Genomic DNA, 26,105 nt, shown 5'->3' with positions numbered 1-26,105 from the left:
CGTCGACCTAGCCATTCTCTCCTGAGAATGGCCTGCTGGTTGCCTGGGAGGTGAAGAGGACGATGTTTTCTGCCTCTCATGAAGCCCATGTAGTCTGATCTTTTCTCTGTCCTTCAGAGTCTTCTTTGACATATTCTTGCAGTGCTTACAAGTGTCAGGGCAGTGACTCTGAGGCAGGCACACAATACAAAGAGAGTGTGGGTCTGACTGGGCCTTCTCCTTCCCACAAGAAGGGCATTTGACAAAAAGTGAAGGCATTTTTCTGTCAGGAAAAAACTGCCAAACTCAGACAAAGATGTTATCTGTCGAATGAAACAGGAAAAAACGCTGTTTTAAAGGATTTTTCTGAGAAAAACTGAGAGCTCAATGCTCCAGGATCCTCTCAGAAGAAGCCGGAAAAAAGAACTGACCTAACTGAACCAACTGTCACCTTTCCTTCACCCCTGAGGCATGGTGGGATACTGGAGGTGCTCAGGGTCTTAAAGGCACGGTGCCAAAGTTTTTGTGGTTCTCCTGTGTTAACCTGCATGCAGCCTATTGGCTAAGAATGCTCCAATGTTTTTCAATGTAGTTTTTTCTCTTTTTTCTCTAGTGATTACTACTGTTACTTCCCTAAGCCCAGTTTTGGGGGCTTGGGTAGATATTTATTCTCCATTGTAATTTTATAATGAAAAAAAACAAAAACTTCATAGAAATAAAGCATTTTAGCCTGTTTATGATTATAGCCTGCATTGCTGTTTTACACATGTTTAATATGTGTGTATTTTATATATGCTCCGGGGTCCCCGCACAAGGGCGGGAATATTCAATGTTTATGACTTTGATGAGGATCCCCTGGAAGAGAACATGCAAGCACCAACAGAGTACAATACTGCAAATAATATCCTGTTAGTAGTACCCGAAACCAAAAGAAAATAAAGGTGTTAAAAACTGACATACATAGAAATACTGCAAGCAATATCCTGCTGGCATAAGCCCCCTCAACTATATGCCTAGTTGTACATCGCGTCAGAAAGGCGATAAGCCATTAAAACTGACATACATGGGAAGGCATACCACCGTTCTGTGACTTTAACCGTGGCACTGTGGCGTCATACATGCTCCGTCCAGCCATGAACATAAATTTGCTCATCTGGGCCAAGCCTTTTGCAGTCACTGCCGAGAAAGCAGATGTCATGGCTTCAATGCAGGTTCTTATTCCATTTTGTAAAAATACCGGTCTGAGATAAATCCAACTATGAGGAAGCAATGCAGGGCAGCAACATATCACATAGATAGCAGTTTCTGGCGAGGTGGCACATTGACAATGAGATTTTTTTTCCAATGTGCCAGATATTTGTTTATGGGCAAGGTTAAGAGCTGTGTCATCAGTATATTTCTAAAAGCTTGTCTCCCCAAGGCAACTTTAAAATATGGGTTTGAGTGGACAGCTGCATACGATTAAACTAAGCCCTTTAATTCAGGTTGCCTTTGATTTTCCTGATATCCTCTTCTCTTGATAATCGTTTGACCTGTGCTTTTAGCGTCCTCTTTAAAGCGTCTGCTGTCAAGTGTGTTTTCTGTAGCCTCCAGATTCCTATCCATTGTGGCTACAGCCGTGACTAAATATCGTGACCAGATGGATGTTTTCCCTCGGAAAATGATGCAGCTGTCAAGGAGTTTGGAGCAGCCCTAGACACCTGATGGTAATAAATTATATATATATATTTTTACAGTAAATGTCCATGTTGTCCAGCCCAAATTCTAGGTGAATCAAGGTGTGCCGTGTCCTTCTATATGCCAAAACAGGGCAATGTACCAGAGTTTCAGTAAACATACCTGGAAACGCCAGGTGGCCATAGCTAATAGCTGTTAAGAATTTAACACGTATGACTCTCAAAATACCCTCTGCCGGGAAACTCTGAAAGCTATGATGCAACTTACATAATGCATAAGCTGCCTTTGCAGCTTTTCCGGTTTGTGCTTCAGCGTGCCTGATGGTCTTTCCTGACTGACAGCCAGACCCCGAGGGAGGTGTATTTACTAGCCATGCTTAAACTGAGTGGGCCACGTTGCCATTCTGTCTTTATTTGGATCTTTGCCCGAACACCAAGATTTTTGAGCGTTTGCCTGTAAGGCATTCTTGATATTGTAAGCTTGGAGTATCCCAATCGCTTGTAAGGGCTACTCAGGTGTGACCCAGCAATACTAGATCGGTGTGTTGCATTATAGGAAGTGTGCAGTGCAAAAATTTGGGTGGAAATGTTCGGCCCTTCCACAGCGCCAACTCTGGTTTATAACAATTGAGGCTCCACTCTAGGGTCTCCTTTGCTTCATTTGGTCTTCCATGACTAATATTGTTGAATATGAAATAAGACAGGTATATGGAACTTAGGGAATGTTTTCTATGATGCCCAATTTTGCACCTAGTGGCTCTGCAGTAGAATTATGGATTGCCGCAGTAATGTTTTGTTTTTTGTTTTTTTAATTACTTACAAATAAAAGACTGTCCAAAAATTGAAGAAGGAAATTATATAATTGGTTAAGATAACAGTAGTTGAGTCGCTGAATGCTAAAGGTGGAAGTAAAATTAAAACTATATACACAAATAAGTGGATAGCTAGACTTTTGGCAACATTCCATGTATAAGAAAGCTTATATCTTTGTAAGGGAAGGAGAGCAAGGGCTATAGGAGCTGTTGTCTGGTCACCTATGGCTAGGTGGCTGGGCACTGCAAAATATTTCTCGGCATGGGTGGAAGCCCTGGATAAGGAGAGCTGACTTCAGTATCCGAGGTATTAAGGTAAATATAACATTTCAACTCAGTCTTTTATAGAAATTAAGTATTATAATATAGGTCTTGTCAATCAGGTATTACTGGGTTATGAAACAAGGATAATTTGATCTAATTGTATTAAGCTCTAGATAATAATGCTGACCTGATGCCTATGTGTATTTGTGTTGGTTTCTCCCCTCTCCTCAACAATAAAAAAATAAAAAAAATACCGTTATTTCGAGAGATTCAGCAGTCTCAATCTTGTCCGATTTCTCTTGAATGGAGACCAACAACTCTGCAATCTTATTTCTCAATTCAACGTCCAACTCTTTCTGTTTTTTCAAATCCTCTTGCATCTTCTTAAGTTCATCTTGTGTTTCTATGGACTAAAACCAAGAAGAATGTAAGAATCCATCTCCACAGATATACAAATGCCAAAGCTACCAGTAAAATGTTGTACAGCAAATAAAATTATAGACAGTCACTGAACATGAGGAAGGTGAAAAGGTAAATGTTTTGACATCTATTAGTGTGCCGCCCTTTTCAAGAAACTTTCAAATTAAAACAAGAATCAACCTATGCATGCTAATGCATTTTTCCCAAACATACTGGCTAAAACAACAAAAAGACACATTTTCTTACTGGAGAGGAGAATAGATGTATGTGCTTATCACAAAAGTGGTGAATATTAGAAAAATGCTTGTAACATCCATGGTTTAGTGCTCATCTGGTGCATCCAGTCCTTGTTGATTTACACAGAAGCGAAGTGGATGACAAAAGCACTTATACTCACTGAGACTATGACAAGGCTAAATGAGAATGTGACAGTCTTCACATATGCATTGGTACATGGGGGAGTCACTGGGGAGAGAGCAAGATAATAAATGTGGCCACAAAAGAGACCTCAATCAAATACATGCTCCTTAAGAGTTCCATGTTTTTCACTCATACAGAAACCTGAGATGTTCTATACTTTAACAATAACCTGCAATAACTTCATGTTCCGCAATTTACTGTGGGATATTGGATGGTGTAATCACACTACTCAAACATTTCCAAGTATATCAGATCACACCCAAATGGGACAGTATCCTATAACATAATAATCTGCAATATGCTTTGCCTTAAACGTTCTCTGAAATTAGGGACTTCATTCTAAAAACTACAGCATTAATGAACTTAGAATATTCTGATAGCTTCTTGGCACAGATAACTCTTTCCAGATTTGTTTAGGTATGATCCAAATTAGAGTGGTGTTAGCAATTACTAGTATAAATGCACACACTTGTGCAGATCCTAAAGTTGCTGCACCAGTAACAGCATTTTGCTTAAAACCTGTCCCACAGGTTCTCTATTACTGTCCGTTTTCAATGCCTCAGAGTGTGACTAGTTTGGTGTCTACTCTGATTATTCACTGAGCCCACATAAAACCAGTTGGCCTTGGTGCTTCTTAATGATGATAGTGTCTAAGTTGGTAATAAAAAAATGACAAGGTACCTCAATAGCTCTTATTTCTTAAACTCAACAATCCGCATTCAACCATGTTGTTCTGCACTAAAATAAGGCAATCTCAGAGTTCAGTGATGTCAGAAATGCCAGCTCTCCTAATATCTGAAAAGAGGCTACATGTTTTACCACCCATTCTTTGTTATTTCAGAAGACCAGAGTTAACCTGATAACTTGCTACATGAGTTTTCTTTAACAAAGTGAAGTGAGCGTCCTCAGCACGCACAAAATACAACTGAACTACTACTTTTAATTCCTCTGCTTCAAGTTTCATATTACATGATTACAGCCAGTCCATCCTGCCTTCCAGTTTTATGACTGACAGAAAATGAAAGCCCTCTTCATATATGCAAGCATATCAATACACTGAATTGGCATAATTCATCAGGTAATAACTTTTTTTGTTTTTGTTTAACTACATACAATTCCAAGCTCATTTCATCTTGTGTGTACTACTTAAGAAAAGCATCTACAAGTAAATAAAAGTTGCCATACGAGTTCAGAGTAACAGGACACTTTAAAGTGACGTTCCCTATCCCGTTACCACAAGCAACAAAATCGAATGGCCTTCTATTTAGTGGCGTGTTAAAGCTGCACAAGGCTGTTCAGATCAAAGCTGTACAGAACCAACCCTCCACACATGGTAGGCTGGGGTATGTGGTGAGTGTCCAATGAACAAGTTACTTACCTTTGGTAACACACTTTCAGGTGAATAAAAAATTTAACCACAGATTCCTCAACTCTACAATATCCCAGGCACCAAACAGGATATGGGAAAGTTCTCTCAGAAGACTCTTCAATGCGGACAGGTGGTGCAGGGCAGTTTGCGTACCCCTGTGCTCTGACAGCAGTCTTAGTCTTTGTTCTTCCACTCCCTCAGACGCAGACCATTTTAAGCATGTTGTAGGTGACAGTTAGCCAAAATGTAATTAGGACCTTATTACGCTGTGCAGATGTCCACTCCACAGAATGGGGTGGAGGAAGGGCAGTGAGGAATCTGTGGATCAATTTTCCACCAGAAAGAGCTTTATGGAAGGTAAGTAACATTCTTCTGATGGCTGATGGATAATTCTAGCCACAGATTCCTCTGCTTTAGAAGAGATACCCTAACAATACTACCCAAAGGTGGAGCATCTGAATAGAAGGCTCAAAGCAGAAGACATGCAAAACTGAGGGGACAACATAGCCCTACCAGGGGACTGGCTCTCATGTCAGTATTGCTTTGTGAATATATGCACTGATATCCATGTCACAGCCAGGTACACGTCCACAGTGGCATAACACAAAATGGAGGGCCTTCCCTGCAGAATGACATGAGGGTCCCTGAGGACCGATTCCTCACAGTTACTCATTTTTCTGGTGTTAAGTAGGTACCCCCTTGAACAGCTGGGGCCCTCTTGAACTGCATGGATCTGTATTATGCCTTTGAATATCCAATGAAAGCAATGCCCATTCACAGCGCACCTGTTGCAGCTTTGGCCCTTGACGAGTGGGATCAAATGCAGCCAGGAGCTCTTTTCTGGTCATCCCATGGCATATCTTCACACAAAGGACAATCCACCCTGACAGAGCCATCTTCTGCACCACTCTGCCTTTCTTGGACCTGTTCACACAGTGCTCACTTGTACGGTCAATATAAAAGACCAAGGCTCTTTTTGTGTCAGGTTGATGATGAAGACTGAAAGACCATTTTGACAGAGACACATCTAGTTGGAGATTTCTTACCTTAGAATTGCCCCCAGGAGTCGGTCATGAGATAGAGATTTATGTCGAGCAGTACCCCAACCCCGTTAGGAAGCCTTGATAAGCTCCATGTCCGTCATCAGTGCCAGATATGTTGTGGGTCCCATATTGGTGCCACCTCAGTGCGCTGACATCAGATCTTTTCTTTCCCTTCCAGCCAGCGGTGATCCAAAAAAAAAAAAAAAGCTAGCCCGAGTCAGTTCTTGAATGGTCTTTTTTCGATTTTTGTCAAAGCTTCCCCCCCAGAGTTTACCCTCCTGGTACATCGAGGATGTCTTTGAGTAAGACCAGGTTCAAGTCCTGTGGATTCTGCCAATGGGTGATGTCCGTGACGGTTTCCCACCTCGTGTGCCTTTGCTGTTTAGAGCGCGACCTCCACCGAAGTCGTGCTCTGAGTGCTAGATCATAAATCCAAAGGCTTTGAGGGAGTGGTCCCTAAAGCCGGTGGCAGCCCTGTGCATGGCTCTGCCTAAGTCACGATCTCAGTTGAGCGGAAGGTCTCGGGATCTGCCAAGGATTCCCCCAATCTTATTCATCCAACTCCAAGTCCTCGGGACGTTCGGGTACGTCTAGGAATAAAAAGAAGTCGAAGAAGGTGAAACGTTCTTAGACTTCACCTTGTCAGTCAGCCGACGAGAGGAGGGCTGGAGGGCCTGCTATTGGGTGACTTATAAGTGACCTGGTGCAGTGTAAATGACAGTGAAAGGTTGCATGCACCTTTTCACGCAGGCTGCAATGGCAGTCCCGCAAAAGCCTTTGCATGGGCTCCCTATGGGTGGCAAAATATATGCTGCAGCCCGTAGGGGTCCCCTAGAACTTTATGCCCTGGGTACCTAGGTACCATATACTAGGGACTTATAAGGGGGCACCAATATGCCAACTGTGGGTGAAATACTGGGTTACCAGAATGCAACAGCAAAATTTAGAGGAGAGAGGGCGCGTAATGCTAACCAGGACCCCAGTGAACACAGTCAAACACACTGACATCAGTAACCATGGCAAAAAGAGGGTACTTTTCTACAGATAGCAAACATGTTCGGAGTTACCATTATGTAGCTGGACACAAGTGTCCTGTACACAGGTAAAAGGGCTACCCCGCACTTCCTAAGTCCAGACCAATGGAGCTGTGGTTCGTAGAGGCACCTCTGCTCATGCAGGGGTCTTCTCACACACAGGGACCTGCACCCTGAACTCCGGGCTAGGAGGGCCTACCATAGGGGTGACTTAAAGTGACCTGGTGCTGTGACCTGTAGTGAAAAGGTGCATGCACATTTTCACGCAGGCTGCAACAGCAGGCCTGCAGACACATTTTGCATGGGCTCCCATGGGTGGCACAATACATGTTGCAGCCCATGGGGAACCCCTGGTGCCCCAATGCCTTGGGTACCGTATACTAGGGACTTATATGGGGGCTCCCAGTGAATAGTCAAAGCATACGGATGGAAGGCAAAAAGTGGGTGTAACCATGCCAACAAGAGGGTACTTTCCTACAGCCGGGCCTTCTTGGAGTTAGGATGTCTTTGGGCTGAAGAGCTATCAAGCCTTGGCAACGACAAGCAGACGTGGTGCACAGGGGTTCCAGACAAGCAGATCCAGCAAGGGTCCACAGACTCCTCAATTGCAAGGAAGATAGGTAAGACCTCTGGAGAGCCATAGAACCACTACCTGTATGGTACAGCTTCTTAGATTCTGTGGGACAGCAGGATCCACAAGCCAGTCATCCTCGTCAAGGTGCATGTGGAGATTCCTTCTTCCTTTCCTAAGTGCAGGCAGAGTCCTGGTGACTCTGGAGGATGCACAGCCACGGGGTTGCAGAAGACTTTGCAGAACTTGAAAATAAAGTTGCAGTAGCAGCCATCCTGCTCGTTACAGCCTTCCTCTTGGTTAAAGGGAAAAACAGCAGAGGTTCCGGTGTCCAGGTTGCAGAAGTGTATTGCAGATGAGACTTGTAGACAAATCAAGGGTCCAACCTTCAAGGGAGCCCTTAACTAACCCAGAAAGGGGGGTTGGACACTTACTGTAGGGACTCACCTATTAGAGGAAGTCATGGACATCAACCAGCAGGACTAATCAGTCAGATGCTCCCAGGGGCCTTTGATCATCTTATTTACAAGATGGCAGAATCAAGCGGCCACCCGGCAGAGCCCTGTGCACCTCACTAGGGGAGGAGCTAGATAGGGGGTGGTCACTACCCTGTCCTTTGTCTAGTTTTGCGCCAGAGCAGGGACTAGGGGTCCCAGGACTGGTGCAAACCAGTTTATGCACCTAATGTGCCCTTCAAAGCATACCAGTGGCTTGGGGAGGCTACCCCTCCCAAGCCATGTCACACCTATTTCCAAGGGGAGAGGGTGTTGCCTCCCTCTCCCACAGGAAATCCTTTGCTTTCCCATCCCCTGCTTGAGGCAAGCTCAGCAGCAAGAGGGCAGAACAGTATCTGAGGTGGGCAGCAGCACAGGCTGGGATGCAGACCCTGCAAGACTGTACAGGCAGACATTGGGGGATCCCCCAGAATACATGGTATCATGCAACTGGCACTGGAATCGGTGCAGTTGCATGATTCCAAAATGTTTGATATCAAACATGCCTATGTTTGGTGAAACCATTATGTAGTTTGACAAATCATGTTGACCAGTGTCCACTCAATACCTTAAGATGGCTTCTCCACACTTACAACGCCCAGGAAATTTAGTCTGCAGTTTGTAGGGGCAGCTCGGCTCATGCAGGGGTGCCCTCAAACCATGCACCCTGCTCTTGGGCTGAAGGGCCTACCTTAGGGATGACTTACAAGGTCAGAGTGTAGTGACCTTGATTTAAGGCAAGCTTTATATCTGGAGTGAAAGGTGTATGCACCATTTCACACAAGTGCAATGACAGGCCTGTAGTCACAGTTTGCATGGCCTCCCACGGGTGGCATAATACATGCTGCAGCTTATGAGGGACCAAGGTTGGACAGCTGGAAGAGATGACTGCCGGTACCACTTCAGTCCACCACCTGTGATGCAGGATTCACGCAGCTCAGCATGAGAGGGGATCCACGCAGACGGTTGTGTGGAGGTAAGCGCCCTTGCCTGCCCACGCAGGACAGTACCCCTGTGCACTGCATCATTTGCAGCTGCCAAGGCTTGTTGGCATGGATCTTCAGGCATCTTGAGGCTCCAGCCCTTCAGCTCCCTGAGTGGTTCTCCGGGGCATGGGATCACTTTTCGTAGTGCTGCATGGGCTCCTTCTTCGACTTGCTGTTAAGGCTCAGTAGGCCTGCTCTAGGGATGACTTTCAAATATTAAAAAAGAAAGGCTTGGGCTTTGCCATGTATTGAAATGGTAAAGTCGAGTTAGCAGTTTAAAATGCTCTGCCAGACAACAGTGGCAGGCTGGGAGTTATGCTTTTGCCTTGCCCCACACGTGGTGGCACAACTACTGCTGCAGACTAGCAGAGATACTTAAACTTGTAAACCCTAGTTCTATATATAATTCATTTTGGGGATCTCCCTATAAAACATACAATGCATAATAATTAGTCACAATTAAAAATCTTTCATAACAGTTGAACATGTATGTAATTTTTTTTTTAAATACTAAAACTTCAATATAAGAATACTATGCTCCAAACATACAATCACATTATTCACTCATCAACACGTTTCCTCAGGCATCAACACTAATACAAAAATCTACTTAGTCCGGAGACAATATAGTCTCAGGTGTCCGGCATAAATATTCTTATTGCTGCTTTATAGTGCCTCAAACCCGGAACCTTGGCTGAAATACAACAAAAGTAGGCTTGATGCCCGAGGCTTAAGCTCCGATTGGAATACAGGAAGCATCAATGGCAGTTCATACAACCTCCTGAAAAATAAATATTGGCTCTTTGTAGAAAATAAATGTTTTGTGAGCTCCACAGGAGGAGCAAAAATTTATCAATTTCTACATTTTAAGTCCTCCCCCAAAGTTACATCTTTTATGGATATAGTCCCACAATATGCTAAACTCAATATATTAAATTTAGGCTGGATATTCTACCCACCAACAAGCCCTAGTTACCCTTAGTACGATAGGCTAGGGATTTACAAGCAAGTTGTTAAATACCAATTGGGGGGAAGCCAATTAAACCTGCACCTTTTTAAGGGTCAGAGCACATACACAGAGTCCGGATTGTCGTGGCTCAGGACATTTAAGAGCTACTACATCAGTACCTACTAGTCAAAATGGGGGCAAAAAGTGGGGATGAACATGTAAAAAGCCAGTTTCCTCACAGGGACTTACCCACCTCACGTGCAATGACGAGTGCGGGGAACTGCTCTGCGAATTGGCTTGGTACCTTCCATGCCACAAGACAGAGTCACGGAGCAAACCGGCACCCGATAACAGGAGCTTCAAGGAAAGCTCACAAACCGCCTTTGTATTAATGGCGTGGCAGATGGGACATACATTGGAATTATGGCCAAGCACCAGGGGTAAACCAAGGTCTATCGGTGGTAGTTACCACAGGGTTTATGTCCCACAGTGTAGGAAGTTGGCTCTGTATATACTATCTCAAAATGAGATATAGTGTGCACAGAGGCCAGAGGTTCCCCAAGAGGCTTGACAGAGCCAATAACAGATAATACGAAGGCTCTATTTGTGGTAGTGTGGTCGAGCAGTTAGGCTTATCAGAGGGTAGTGTTAAGCATTTGTTGTACACACACAGGCAATAAATGAGAACACACACTCAAAGACTTAACTCCAGGCCAATAGGTTTTTATATAGAAACATTATTTTCTTAATTTATTTTAGGACCACAAGATTCAAATTGAAGAGAAGTACATTAAATGTAAGGTACTTTGCATAGGTATAGTTAGGAGTTTGAACCAAAACAGTAATGTACACAGTTTGTCATAAAATGGCAATAAGCTATTTTAAAAGTGGACACAGAACAAAATTCAACAGTTCCTGGGGGAGTTAAGTACAGGTTGCTTAATACAGTAAGTAAAACACTCCGGGGCATAGATAGCCCACTGCTGGGGGTTCAAATCAACCCCAAACACCCAGCACCAGCAACACAGGGCTGGTTAGGTGCAGAGGTCAAAGAGGAGCCCAAATAACATAGGCGCCTATAGAGATAGGGGGTGCTCCAGTTCCAGTCTGCTAGCAGGTAAGTACGTGTGGCCTGGCTTATAGTGGGTACCTGATGGTACTTACACCTTCTACCAGGTCCAGTTATCCCTTATTAGTAGATTAGTAGTTTTCTAGCAGCTTAGGCTGATAGAGGTGGCTATATCAGAGCAGCTTAGGCTGAACTAGGAGACCTGCAAAGCTCCTACTATACCACTTATATCATATAGGCACTATATCATAAGAATCACAATACTCACAGTTACTAAAAATAAAGGTACTTTATTTCAGTGACAATGTGCCAAAAATCTCCCTTAGGAGGTAAGTAAAATATACAAAATATACACACAAACCAAAATCAGGTAAGTAAACAGACAAATAGTGCAAACACTGTAGAATACATTGGGATGCAAAAGGCCTAGGGGCAACACAAACCATATACTAAGAAAGTGTAATGTGAACCACTTAGGGGCCCTTGGCTTAGTGTAGTGTGTAGAGGGTCGATGGGAGTGTAAGAAAACACTAAGGATGTCCAAGATACCCCACCCCAAGACCCTAAAAAGTAGGAGTAAAGTGATTCTACTTTTCCAGAAACACAATAAAGTCGTGATAGGAGATTCTGCAAGGATCACAACAGGCTGCAAAGCACTGAGGACGGATTCCTGGACCTGAGGAGCTGTAAAGGAAGGGGACCAGGTCCAAAAGTCACGCAAGTGTCCGGGGGAGTGCTGGGGACCTGGGCTATGCTGTGCACGAAGGATTCCTTGCAAAAGTCCACAGAAGCCCTAGCAGCTGCAGTTTACGCAGTACACAGGATTACTGTCTGGTGAGGAGAGGCAAGGACTTACCTCCTCCAAATTTGGACAGTTGGACCACTGGACAGTCTGGGTCACTTTGGTCCACCATCTGTGTTCCAGAGGCCACGCTCGTCAGGATGAGAGGGTTCCCAGAGTACCGGTGACACTGAAGTATGGTGCCTGCTGGAGCCGACCCACAGGAGATTTCTTCTTGGCTTCCAGTGCAGGGTGAAGGGTGAAGGCAGGCAGCCCCCAGAGCATGCACCATCAGGAGACAGTTGAGAAAGCCGGCAGGATTAGGCGCTACAATGTCGCTGGTAGTCTTCTTGCTACTTTGTTGCAGTTTTGCAGGAGTCCTGGAGCAGTCAGCGGTCGATCCTTGGCAGAAGTCGAACAGGGAGATGCAGAGGAACACTGGTGAATTCTTGCAAATCGTTATCTGAGGAAACACAGGAGAGACCCTAAATAGCTCTCAGAGGAGGATCGGCCACCTAGAGAGGTAAGCACCTATCAGGAGGGGTCTGTGACATCACCCTCTGGCACTGGCCACTCAGAGGCCTCCAATGTGCCCTCACACCTCTGGATTCAAGATGGCAGAGGTCTGGGACACTCTGGAGGAGCTCTGGGCACCACCCCTGGGATCGTGATAGACTGGGGAGTGGTCACTCCCCTTTCCTTTTCCAGTTTCGTGCCAGAGCAGGGACTGGGGGTTCCCTGAAACGGTGTAGACTGGCTTATGCAAGGAGGGCACTATCTGTGCCCTTCAAAGCATTTCCAGAGGCTAGGGGAGGCTACTCCTCCCTAGCCCTTAACACGTATTTCCAAAGGGAGAGGGTGTAGCACCCTCTCTCAGAGGAAATCTTTTGTTCTGCCTTCCTGGACCTGGACTGCCCAGACCCCAGGAGGGAAGAAGCCTGTCTGTGGGGTGGCAGCAGCGGTAGCTGCAGAGAAACCCCCAGAGAGCTGGTTTGGCAGTACCCGGGGTCCATAGTGGAGCCCCGGGGATGCATGGAATTGGCACCCCAATACCAGATTTGACATGGGGGGACAATTCCATGATCTTAGACATGTTACATGGCCATATTCGGAGTTACCTTTGTGAAGCTACATATAGGTATTGACCTATATGTAGTGCACGTGTGTAATGGTGTCCCCGCACTCACAAAGTCCGGGGAAATGGCCCTGAACTATGTGGGAGCCCCCTTGCTAGTGCAAGGGTGCCCTCACACTAAGTAACTTGGCACCTAACCTTCACTAAGAGAAGGTTAGACATATAGGTGACTTATAAGTTACTTAAGTGCAGTGTAAAATGGCTGTGGAATAATGTGTGCGTTATTTCACTCAGGCTGCAGTGGCAGTCCTGTGTAAGATTTGTCTGAGCTCCCTATGGGTGGCAAAAGAAATGCTGCAGCCCTAGGGATCTCCTGGAACCCCAATACCCTGGGTACCTAGGTACCATATACTAGGGAATTATAAGGGTGTTCCAGTGTGTCAATTAGAATTGGTGAAAAGGGTCACTAGCCTATAGTGATAATTTTAAAGGCAGAGAGAGCATATGCACTGAGGTTCTGATTAGCAGACCCTCAGTGACAGTCACTACAGAGGTAAACACATTCAGACCACAAACTCTGAGCACTGGGGTCCTGGCTAGCAGGATCCCAGTGAGACAGACACAAATAAACTGACATACAAGTAAAAATGGGGGTAACATGCCAGGCAAGATGGTACTCTCCTACACTGCGTCCTCAGGGAGGAGACCAGTTTTTTTTTTGTAGAGTACGGGTCTCAAGTAGGCACACAAAGCATACCCTCAGCGGCACAGGGGTGGCCGGGTGCAGTGGGCAAACAGTGCGTTGGGTTTGTGATAGGTTTCAAAGGAGGGACCTGGGAGTCACTCAGAAGTTGCAGGCAGGGCACAGGAGGGCTTCTCGGGCCAGCCACCAACTGGGCAAGGGTGAGGGCCGCCTGCAAGACACTGCCGCATCGGTGGTCGGTAGTTCACGGGCCTGGGGGTTGCAGGTGCAGTGCTTCTTCCAGGCGTCTAGTTTCTTTGTCCCGGGCAGTTGCGGTCAGGGGGGGTCCTCGGGATTCCCTCTGCAGGCATAGTCGTGGGGGTGCAGAGAGGTCAGCCCAGGGTGGACATGTCTTGGAGTCGCTGGGGGTCCTCTCTGGATCGTTGGTTTCTCTGGACATGAGCCAGGGGCGTTGGAGGAAAAGTGGTGAGGATTCTCGCTTCTGGAGTGAGGAGGGAGTCCTTCAGAACAGGTTTCTTCTTCTGTTCTTCTTTGGACAGGGCCACTGTCCACGGGAGTTCTTGATCCTCTGTGATGCAGGCAGTCCTCTGGAGGTTTTTCAGAGGTCGCTGGACCTGCAGGACGCGTCACTTTTCTTCAGCAAGTTCTTTGAAGTAGGAGACAGGTCAGTAGGGCTGGGACCAAGTCAGTTGTCTCCTTTCCTTCTCTGCTGGGGTTTCCGCTATGCAGTCCTTCTTGGGAGGTCGTCAGGAATCTGAAATCCTGGCTGCAGGCTCACCCCTAAATACTAAATTTAGGGGTGTGTTAGGGTTAAAGGGCAGTATCCAATGGCTACTGTCCCTGAGGGTGACTACACCCTGCTTATGCTCCCTTCCCTTTGGGGAGGAGAGGGCATCACTATCCCTATTGGGCTAAATCCTCGAAACAAGATGGAGGATTTTCCAAGGAGGGGGTCACTTCAGCTCTGGTTACCTTAGGGATGGACCTGGCTGAGGGGGTGACTCCTCCTTGTTTTTCTCATTATTTCCCCGGACTTGCCGCCAAAAGAGGGGGCTGTGTCCGGGGAGGGACAGGAATCTCCACTAGCTCAAGTACCCTGGGGCACTGTAACACGAAACCTTAGCCTTTGAGGCTCACTGCTATGCGTTACAGTTCCTGCAGGGGAGAGGTGTGCAGCACCTCCACCAGGTGCAGGCTTTGTTTCCGGCCCCAGAGAGAACAAAGGCTCTCACCACAGGAGGTCAGAAACTCACCTCTCAGTGGCAGGCTGGCACAGACCAGTCAGTCTTGCAATGAAGGATTGGGTAAAATACAGGTGGCATCTCTAAGGTGTCCTCTGTGTACATTTGTTAATAAATCCAGTACTGGCATCAGTGTGGGTTTATTATTCTGAGAAGTTTGATACCAAACTTCCCAGTGTTCAGTGTTGCCATTCTGGAACTGTGGAGTTCGTTTTGACAAACTCCCAGACCATATAATTAATATGGCCACGCTGTACTTACAATGTCCAAGAATAGACTTAGACACTGTAGGGGCATATTGCTCATGCAGCCATGCCCTCACCTGTGGTATAGTGTACCCTGCCTTAGGGCTTTAAGGCCTGCTAGAGGGGTGACTTACCTATGCCACAGGCAGTATTTTGTGTGCATGGCATCCTGAGGGGGACGCCATGTCGACTTTACCTTTTTCTCCCCACCAACACACACAATCTGCAATGGCAGTGTACATGTGTTAGGTGAGGGGCCTCTTAGGGTAGCATAACACATGCTGCAGCACTTAGGGACCTTCCCTGGTCACAGGTCCCTTGGTACCACTGGTACCTTTTACAAGGGACTTATCTGTGTGCTATGGGTGTGCCAATTGTGGAAGCAATGGTACATTTTTAGTGAAAGAACACTGGTGCTGGGGCCAGGTTAGTAGGGTCACAGCACACTCTCAGTCAAGTCAGCACCATTAGCAGGCAAAAAGTGTTGGGTAACTGCAACAAGGAGCCATTTTCCTACACAGTTTTTTTTATGGGCCATCCCTGAACACACGGAGTGAAAAGCTCAAAAAGGGTCAATAAAACAGTGAACGAATGTCCAAGAAAAATGGACTGAAGTAGCTCTCTCTGGATCTACACAGATGGGGCAAGAATTGATGTCAGAGCACTGTAGTGGCATCTATATAGGCACAGACAACGCAGATGCTGCTGATCTAGATCACATCAATGCCACCTAACGGCGCAAAGAGGTACTGGTCAAAAATGTCTGGATCCATTCTGATGCCTAGGGAATATTCTAAGGTAAGGAATCTGCGACTATAAGTCTCCAACAGCTACTGAGGATATTTCCATGGATATGAAATATGCAGAACGATTTGCTTGACTTGAAATTATACACTAACTTCCAGTTAACAATGCTAAATTCGAGCTAGAGGTTTTAAAAAAAAAAACTATGCATTACCATCACATGGTTTCAAACTGCTTTGGAGTCACTTACCAGTGCAACATTTTCCTTTATATCTTCTTTCAGTTGGTCTCGCTCAGCCTCAAGAGCCTCCTTTGCCTGATAAATCCCATCTCTTTCCAGAGTCAGAGCTGTAACTTCATTTTGCAGTTCCTGGAGTTTATTTGCAGTATCACTACTTTCTACTTTAGCACACTCTAAGGCAGCCAGACTGGCAATTAACTGTTCTTCAAGACGTTGCATTTCAAAAACCACCGTCTGTTTAGCCTTCATAAGATCTTCCCTCTCACCAATAAGTTGTTTCTGTTCAGAGATTTTCTGCTGAAGTTCTTCCATTAAAGAGGACAACTAGAGTAACAAATATCAAAGATAATAGAATTTAACCTCAAAAGTGTCTGGACAAGTATTTTTAAACTACGAGTAATTTTAGTTGCTTGCCATTCTAACTGAAGAAAATCACCTTCAGGCATATTAAAAATTCAGAAAAGTTAGTCATAGACCTATATGCCTCTACATTGTTATTAATTTTTATTAAAGTCAATTAAAGTTGTGCTTTTTTGTTGCTAGATTTGTTTTGTCAGTTTTCCTCTGACAGAACTCGACAATAGTGCCAGGAGTGTATATTGATATAGTGAAATATTCCAATAATAGTCTGAAACAGATAACTATTGACCATACCGTTTTACAACTGTGTAGCTAAGCTGATAATGTTCATGCCAATCACATTACTATTAATCATTTTAGAGGGACAAATGATTTAAACAGTTATTTTATAAATATACATCAAGTATTTTCCTGCTATTGTACTGACTGAAATAAAATCACACCCTTTAATCTACAAGGGAATTCCAGAATTCTGAAAGGTTGCAGTATTAGATTTTCTATTCCTAACACACTTACCTTGCAACAGACCATTGCAACTGCAGATCAGTGCAGCACTACACACATCTACTGATAAGTCACGTAAATGGATAGAATAAGGAACTTTTACTTGTGCACAGGCTACACTGTATCAATATATCAAGAAGATCTGCAAACATCCAGGGATCTGTATTCAAATCAGCATTGACAGAATAAGGGAAATGTTTAAAAAAGTATTTGTTACAAGCTTGTTGTTTCCTGATTAGGAAATGAGTGAGGCATACAGCAGGGAATGTAACAGACTGTTTCATAGAACTACCTGGAACATGGTCTCCCATTACTACTGATAATTAGAGTAATTTATGTTACCACTCAAATCCAATAACATTCTCAATTTAAAGAAAGTCTGGTAGTTTTATTTCTATGAAGCAGCAGGCGAACGACTGGAGATTCACACAATCCAAACTCAGACGACTGGTATGTGTAGTGTGCAGGTTCACATTTTACTTGGCTTGTGGGGAAGGGAGTTCACTGCACAGCACCACCTGACTGCTTGTTTTTGAGGTGTAAATCAGAGGAAGACACTAACACGACTACTGTAAAATATATAAAGTCAGTGGAATGCATGAGACCAAATGCACTCTCCCGCTCAACATGTGGGCTTTGGCAGCACTCATGTGGCACTATTCAGAATGAACTTGAAGAAATGGGGATGAGAGCAAAGGGAGTGCTCTACACAAACTAAAGTTCAAGACCTCGACAAATGTCAGTGTCAAGACTCAAATTAAGGTTACAAGCCTTATAGAAACCTGGTAACAACAGTTCACAAGAAAAACAACCCCTATTCCAGAGTGGGAAGAACAGTAACACTTGATACCATCAGTTTCTGAACTGAACAGTAACTAAACCTGCCAAGAGCAAATCATTTTGTTTAACTGCACATCTATCAGCAAATCAATTTCAACTGTGCTATACCTAACTTCTGTAACAACCTCCATTATCTTTTCAGACAAGAGGTGGGTATTGCCTCACTCTACCTTTCAACCTCCAAGTTGGGGTCAAAGTGTTCAAGCCTGAGTAATGTCCCTGCCCTTTCTTCTTTTGGCAGTATTCAGAGCAGAATTATGTTCTGATCAAAGAGATCTGGGATCAATGTCCACCTGTTAAGTTTGAAAATATTTGAGTTTATTGAAGCTGGGGAGGGAAAGCGGAGAGGGAATGAAGGTTGATGTTCTGTTGTTACTGAAAGGATCTCAGAAAATTCATAAGGGAAAAACAAAAGTCGCTTCATTCTGCCTGGCCACAAATAGATCCAACTGAAAATCTGATTTCAGATCTCATTCACGATTTACAAAAGTGAGACAGCACAGGGAATATTTTCTTGCTTTCCCTACCTCCTACAGGTTCATGCACAAACAAATTCCTTTCCCTAAGGCCCATACCAAAGATTAATCACTTAAACTTCCGAAATGCTCTTTTTGGTCGACACTTTCATCTCTACAAAATTTACCAGGTGCCAGACTGGATCCACAAGATTTCATAGCAGTACTCCAGCCACACCACCCAGTGGTGTTATGCTACTCCACACTGACCTCGTCCGCCAGAAAAGTGATGAAGCAGAGCTGTATATAAGTACCACCCATGCATTCCACGTCAGTTTCTTGCTTCACTCCTGCCGCGCCCTAGACATGCTGAACATAAAAGTGTGCAGATTTCCGATTTGGGAGATTTTTAGACTGCAAAAAGAGGATATTACACAAGAAGGTGGGAGGACAGTGAGGAATCGGCGGTTAGCAGTATCCATCAGAAGAAATAGTTACTCCCACCTCCCTATTCTGTGTAACTAGTTCTTCTGATGGATACTTCTAACTGCAGATTCCTCACTTAGCTCTTACTGTCCGACCTGGCTGTCAAGGAAGTAGTGCTTAGTGAACGTGTGCACTGACACCCATGTTATGGCCTGATAAATGTCAAGAACAGGCACTCTGCATGCAAATGCAGTGGTAGCAGCATTGGCCCTGGTGGAAGGAGCCCTCGCTCCATCTAGAGACTGCTTGTTGGCCACTGCATACACAATCACAATGCTGAGGACTTTACACCTTGGCATGTTTTTACCTCAGAGAACATTCTAATTGTTCAACCGATGTCTCTGGTGCGATCGACGTAAAGGCCTAAAGTTCTTTTAGGGTTCAACCAATTGAGTCTCTCCTCCTCTTTGCAGGGGTGAGGCAGACCAAAGAACGTACGTTGGGAGGGTGATGGATTGCCAAACATGAATAGGCATCACAACTTTAGGCAAAGACTGTCCTAGTCCTCCACACCAGTTATTCTGGAAAAAGGTGGTATAGGGTGACTGCATCAAAAGAGCTTGGAGTTTACTTGAAGATAAGATCAAGTGACTGCAATAAGGAAAATGGTTTTGAGGGGTAGAAGATGCAACAAGCAGTTGTGCATAGGCTTGAAGAGGGTACATATGAGGAACATTCTCAGCAAATTAAGATTCCCACTATAGCAACACAATAGTTTTGGAGTGAACATGCAAGCCAAACTTTAAGACACTGCATTATAGAGGAGAATTAAACAAGGATGGTTGGTCCAGCAAATGCAAAAAAGCTAAGAGGGCGTACAAATAAACTTTTTATATTATCCATTCCAAGACCTTGCTGGGGAAAGATAAAACAAACATCGATGCATCTGAATGTTTGGCTTGTAAGACGTCTGTCATGAAGAAACACCTGGCACAAATCTGTCCTGGTGCATAGCGTAAACAGATTTTGTAGAGTGACACTTGATTAAGATGACATTCACAACCTCAGGATCTAGACGGAACTTAGACAACTGCCACTACTTGGTCTGCACAAACTGAGGTATACATTGTGCCGATAAAAGAGATGCAGTACGCTGCCCTACTGTTGCGACATAAGACTCTCCCGAAGTGGAAGCCTGATAAGGGGAATAGATGCTCATGCCCAGAATCTTCAGCTACCACACTCTCCAGGCCCAATAAGGAGCCACTAGAATGACTTGGCCCAAGTCGTTTTTTGTATTGCATTGTTTATTAATTTTGCAACTAGTAATCTAGATGAGTAACAAAAAGGTACAAGTAGTGGGCACACCGTGAAGCAGAGCATTAACAGTCACCGATACTCCAGCATCATGGGGGGAGAGGTGTGGAGCCAACGACCTAGACACCTGTAGCTCCCCATTTATATGGTTTCAGATCTGTGTCCAGAAACCGTGGAGTATGGAGCAGTCCCAAAGCACATGGACTATGTCACAGTTCCAGTTTCTGCATCTCCAGTAACGGAGAGTCCATGCCGAGATGAGCTGCACATAGTTTCACTGGGGACAAGTGCCAAAGGGGACAGATTTTTAATTCAATGTATTTAAGCCTCGCCTCCCATGCATGACTGGATTTGAGTACAACTAATGCTGAACACATCTCCAGGATTAGCCTAACTGCTCGACCAGCTATTGTAAGAATTGGAGCATTAGGTGGTCTCATTTTTACCTCTGGAAACCAATGTGTGGTTGCCTGCACCCCCTGCACAGTGTGCCTAGTTTTGCACACTACATAGAGGGCTAGCCTCCTACAGAAGGCTATCGTCAATGTAGCAGAAGGCCTTGACCTCCCCTGGGGCCGTCATGATAACTGTAATGTGGTTGCTGGAACATTTGGACACTGCCAGGAGTTCAAGTAAAAAATTGAAGACAGTAATGGCTGCCAGGATATATAGCAAAATTTGGGGAGGAGAAGCTTCCACAGGTGACTGGGATCCTGATACATGCCCTGTGCAAGGGTGAGGGAATCACAGTCCAACCCCATCCTCTCCATGGTCCAAAAAAGTGCGCCTGATCAATGGCCTATTACACATCTAGGGAGAGGAGGACTTTATTTCTGTATTCCCGCACTTGCCAGACTATATGAGAAAGCGTGCACATGGGCTTGGTGGAAGAAAGGCCTGGCACAAAACACACCTGGGAGAGGTGTATTACAGCGGAGATGACTAAGCATACACGTTGCCACAACCTTAGCCAGGACTTTAACGTCAACATTAACAATACAGGTCTGTAATTAAAGTTAAAGCAGTCCCTGTAGGAGGCTGGCCTGGCTGTGTTACTTACACCTTGTGCCAGGTCCAGTTATCCCTTATTAGTAGATTAGCAGTGTTCTAGCAGCTTAGGCTGATGGAGGTAGCTATAGCAGAGCAGTTTAGGCTGAACTAGGAGACATGCAAAGCTCCTCCTATACCACTTATATCATATAGCACAATATCATAAGATAACACAATACTCGGAGTTACTAAAAATAAAGGTACTTTATTTTAGTGACAATATGCTAAAAGTATCTCAGAGGATATACTCCCTCAGGAGTATATGTAATATGCACACAAACCAAAATCAGGTAAGTAAACAGTTAGCAAAGTAGTGCAAACACTGTAGAACACAATAGAATGCAATAGGAGACAATAGGCCTAGGGGCAACACAAATCATATACTCCAAAAGTGGAATGCAAACAACGAATGGACCCCAGGCCTAGTGTAGTGTGTAGAGGGTCGCTAGGAGTGTAAGAAAACACTAAGGGTGTCCAAGGTACCCCATCCCAAGACCCTAAAAAGCAGGACTAAAGTTACCCTACTCCCCCAGAAAGACAGTAAAGTCGAGATAGGGGATTCTGCAAAGACAACAACTGAATGCAAAGCACTGAAGACGGATCCCTTGCCCAGAAGACCGGCAAAGGAAGGGGGCCAAGTCCAAGAGTCACGCAAGTGTCCGGGGGAGCAGGAGCCCACTAAACCCCGGATGAAGGTGCAAAAGGGCTGCCTTCGGGTGGAAGAAGCCGAAGATTCTGATACAACGTAAGGTGCCAGGAACTTCTCCTTTGGTCAGAAGATGTCCCACGGCGTGCTGGAGGATGCAGAAAGACTGCAAACAAGCCTTGCTGAGTCGCGGTTGAGGATTTTAGGTGCTGCCAGGGCCCAGAAAGGACCAGGAGGTCGCCCATTGGAGGAGGCGACAGAGGGGGTGCTCTGCAACACAGAGAGCCCATGCAGAAGCAGGCAGCACCCGCAGAAGCACCTGAACTGGCGTCCAGAAGATCTGAGCACGGCAGTCGACTCAGCACAACAAAAGAGGGTCCCACAAAGTCGGAGGTCAACTCAGCGAGTTGGGCAATCCAGGACGGAGTGCTGAGGACCTGGGCTGTGCACAAAGGAAGTCTTGCAAAAGTGCACAGAAGCCCTAGCAGCTGCAGTTGACGCAGTACACAGGATTACTGTCTGGCGTGGGGAGGCAAGGACTTGCCTGCACCAAATTTGGACAGAAGGACCACTGGACTGTCGGGGGTCACTTGGATCCAGCTCCTGTGTTCCAGGGACCACTCTCATCAAGATGAGAGGGGACCCAGAGGACCAGTGATGCAGAAGTTTGGTGCCTGCATTAGCAGGGGGGAAGATTCCGTCGACCCACAGGAGAATTCTTCTTGGCTTCCAGTGCAGGGTGAAGGCAGACAGCCGTCAGAGCATGCACCACCAGGAAACAGTCGAAAAAGCTGGCAGGATTAGGCGCTACAATGTTGCTGGTAGTCTTCTTGCTACTTTGTTGCAGTTTTGCAGGCATCCTGGAGCAGTCAGCGGTCAATCCTTGGCAGAAGTCGAAGAGGGAAGTGCAGAGGAACTCTGGTGAGCTCTTGCATTCGTTATCTGGTGAGAAACCCAAAGGAGACACCCTAAATAGCCCTCAGAGGAGGATTGGCTACCTAACCAGGTAAGAGCCTATCAGGAGGGGTCTCTGACGCCGCCTGCTGGCACTGGCCACTCAGAGGTCTCCATTGTGCCCTCACATCTCTGCATTCAAGATCGCAGAGATCTGGGACACACTGGAAGAGCTCTGGGCACCACTCCTGGGGTGGGAATGGACATGGGAGTGGTCACTCCCCTTTCCTTTGTCCAGTTTCGCACCAGAGCAGGGCTGGGGGGGGGATCCCTAAACCGGTGTAGACTGGCTTATGCAAGGAGGCCACCATCTGTGCCCTGCAAAGCACTTCCAGAGGATGGGGGAGGCTACTCCTCCCCAGCCCCTAACACCTATTTCCAAAGGGAGAGGGTGTAACACCCTCTCTCAGAGGAAATACTTTGTTCTGCCTTCCTGGCACTGGGCTGCCCACACCTCAGGAGGGCAGAAACCAATCTGAGGGGTGGCAGCAGCAGTAGCTGCAGAGAAAACCCCAGAGAGCTAGTTTGGAAGTACCTGGGGTCCATGCTGGAGCCCCGGGGATGCATAGAATTGTCCCCCCAATACCAAAATGGTATTGGGGTGACAATTCCATGATCCTAGACATGTTACATGGCCATCTTCGGAGTTACTATTGTGAAGCTACACATAGGTATTGACCTATATGTAGTTCACACGTGTAATGGTGTCCCCGCACTCACAAAGTCTGGGGAAATTGCCCTGAGCAATGTGGGGGCACCTTGGCTAGTGCCAGGGTGCCCACACACTAAGTAACTTTGCACCTAACCTTCACTAAGTGAGGGTTAAACATATAGGTGACTTATAAGTTACTTAAGTGCAGTGTAAAATGACTGTGAAATATCATGGATGTTATTTCACTCAGGCTGCAGTGGCAGCCCTGTGTAAGAATTGTCTGAGCTCCCTATGGGTGGCAAAAGAAATGTTGTAGCCCATAGGGATCTCCTGGAACCCTAATACCCTGGGTACCTAGGTACCATATACTAGGGAATTATAAGGTTGTTCCAGTGTGCCAATTAGAATTGGTAAAATTAGTCACTAGCCTGCAGTGACAATTTTAAAAGCAGAGAGAGCATAAACACTGAGGTTCTGGTTAGCAGAGCCTCAGTGATACAGTTAGGCACCACACTGGGAACACATACAGGGCACACTTTATGAGCACTGGGGTCCTGGCTAGCAAGATCCCAGTGACACAGGCAAAAACAAACATACATACAAGTAAAAATGGGGGTAACCTGCCAGGCAAGATGGTACTTTCCTACAGTCCCGGGAAGATTTCCGGATTATCGAGATCCTGGCTCTTAGGATATCTGGGGGAAAAAAATGCACTCGCTTCAGTCCCTTTTTGTATACATATGCTAGTATTGAGATAGTCTGAGGATTAGGGGATTTATACATATCTGCCAGAAAACTGCGTTCCCCAGCGACCTGCCAACTGGATTATTGTCAATCACTGCAACAACCTCTTCTGCAGAGATCTCCCCCTCTAATTCTGCCAATAGGGGAGGAGTCAGTTCAGGGAGTGTGAGGATCTGTGAAGGAAAGTGCCTCTTGACAGCCAAACACCCACTCCCACACTTTTCATAGGAGGCTGGCATGGTGTGTGGTGGGTAACAATGGTACTTACACCTTATACCAGGTTAAGGTATCCCTTATTAATGTAGTTTAGTCAGTGTTCAGAAGCCAGGCTCTCTAGAGGTTGCTGTGGATGAGCAGCCAAGGTTTATCTAGGAGACATGCAAAGCTCCTGCAATCCCACTGTAGTCACACACAGTACTTACACACATGAAAGAAAATACTCAGTGTTACAAAAATAAAGGTACTTTATTTTGGTGACACAAATACCAAAAATAGCATGGAGACTATACTGCCTTAGGAGATAAGAAATACCCAAATTATATATACTAGTATGCAGAAATATGAATAAAAGCTGTTAGAAAACACTGCAATTAGTGAAAATCACAATAGTTAGAAATGGGCCTAAGTGGAGCACAAACCATATACTAAAAACGTGGAATACAAAAGTCAGTACCCCATCTAGGCAAACGTAGTGTGTAGAGGGGAGCAGGGAGTACTAGATAAGCCTAAAGGTATATACCACAACCCAACACAGCAACCAGGAAAACAGGAGTAAATCACAGTAAGTTTCCCAGATCACACAGAAACGAGAAGAAGAAATATGCAAAACCCAGAAGAGACGGCAAGACACCATCAGTGGATTCCCGGACAAGACCACCTGTGGAACAAGGGGACAAGTCCAAGAAGCACAGAAGAGCCCCAGAAGAGCAGGAGCCCCTGCTAACCCGGATGACGGTGCAAAAGGAGAAGAAAAGTTAGTACTGCACCGAAGAAGACTAAGTCAGGTTCCTGAAAGGTGCAAGTGATGTCCCACGCGGGATGGAGGATTGCAGTTGGGTTTGCGTCACTGGAGTCCGGCAGCAAGCCTTGGCACACCCAAAGCTCACGGTTAGCAGAAAATGGCTGTAGGAAAGTACCATCTTTCTTGGCATGTTAACCCCAGTTTCTGCCTGTTTGTCAGTGTGTTTTGCCTGTCTCACTGAGATCCTGCTAGCCAGGACCCCCTTGTTCATAGTTTGTGGCCTGTGTGTGTGTGTTGTCAGTATGAGTAACTGTGTCACTGAAGTTCTGCTAACCAGAACTCCAGTGCTTATGCTCTCTCTACTTAACAAATTTGTCACTATAGTTTAGTGTCTCCATATTCCAATTCTAATTGGCACACTGGACCCCCCCTTATAAGTCCCTAGAATATGGTACCTAGGTACCCAGGGCATTGGGGTTCCAGGAGATCCCTATGGGCTGTAGCATTTCTTTTGCCACTCATAAGGAGCTCAGACAAACCTTTCTTCAGGACTGCCAATGCAGCCTGAGTGAAATAGTGCACACACTATTTCACAGCAATTTTCACTGGACTCAAGTAACTTATAAGTCACCTATATGTCTAACCTACATTTACTGAAGGCTAGGCAAGGTTCCCCCAACTTTGTCCATGGCCAATTCCCCAGACTTCGTGAGTGCGGGGATACCATTACACGCATGCACTACATATATGCCCCTACATACATGTAGCTTCACAATGGTAACTCCGAATATGGCCATGTGAGGAGTGTAAGATCATGGAATTGTCCCCCATACCAAATCCTGTATTGGGGGGCCAATCCCATGCACCCTGGGGGCTCCACTATGGACTCCCAGCAGTGCCAAACCAGCTCTCCTAGGTTTTCACTGCAGCCCCAGCTGCTACCATCTCACAGACGGGTTTCTGCCCTCCTGTGGACTGAGCACCTCAATCCCAGGAAGGCAGAACAATGCATTTCCTCTGGGAGGAGGGTGTTACACCCTCTCCCTTTGGAAACAGGTGTTACAGGCTTTGGAGGGGTAG

At 45.6% G+C, this 26,105-nt stretch overlaps 1 protein-coding gene across 5 annotated transcripts in view; it reads right to left on the bottom strand.

Annotated features, from left to right (window-relative positions):
* CENPE (centromere protein E) overlaps positions 1-26,105 on the bottom strand; it is a 1,295,748-nt gene that overhangs the window by 352,712 nt on the left and 916,931 nt on the right. For 4 of the 5 annotated variants that reach the window (XM_069241483.1, XM_069241500.1, XM_069241509.1 and 1 more), the window contains 2 exons: positions 16,126-16,440; positions 2,986-3,141 (listed from right to left, as the gene is read on the bottom strand). In XM_069241483.1, coding sequence (XP_069097584.1) covers positions 2,986-3,141; positions 16,126-16,440 — 471 coding nt within the window. The remainder of the gene's footprint in view (positions 1-2,985; positions 3,142-16,125; positions 16,441-26,105) is intronic. The other variant, XM_069241518.1, reaches the window with a different exon arrangement.

The sequence above is a fragment of the Pleurodeles waltl genome, chromosome 1_2, assembly GCF_031143425.1.
Source record: "Pleurodeles waltl isolate 20211129_DDA chromosome 1_2, aPleWal1.hap1.20221129, whole genome shotgun sequence".
Classification (NCBI taxonomy): domain Eukaryota; kingdom Metazoa; phylum Chordata; class Amphibia; order Caudata; family Salamandridae; genus Pleurodeles; species Pleurodeles waltl.
The sequence above is the reverse complement of the archived record's forward strand: the minus strand, read 5'-3'. Positions and strand labels throughout refer to the sequence as shown.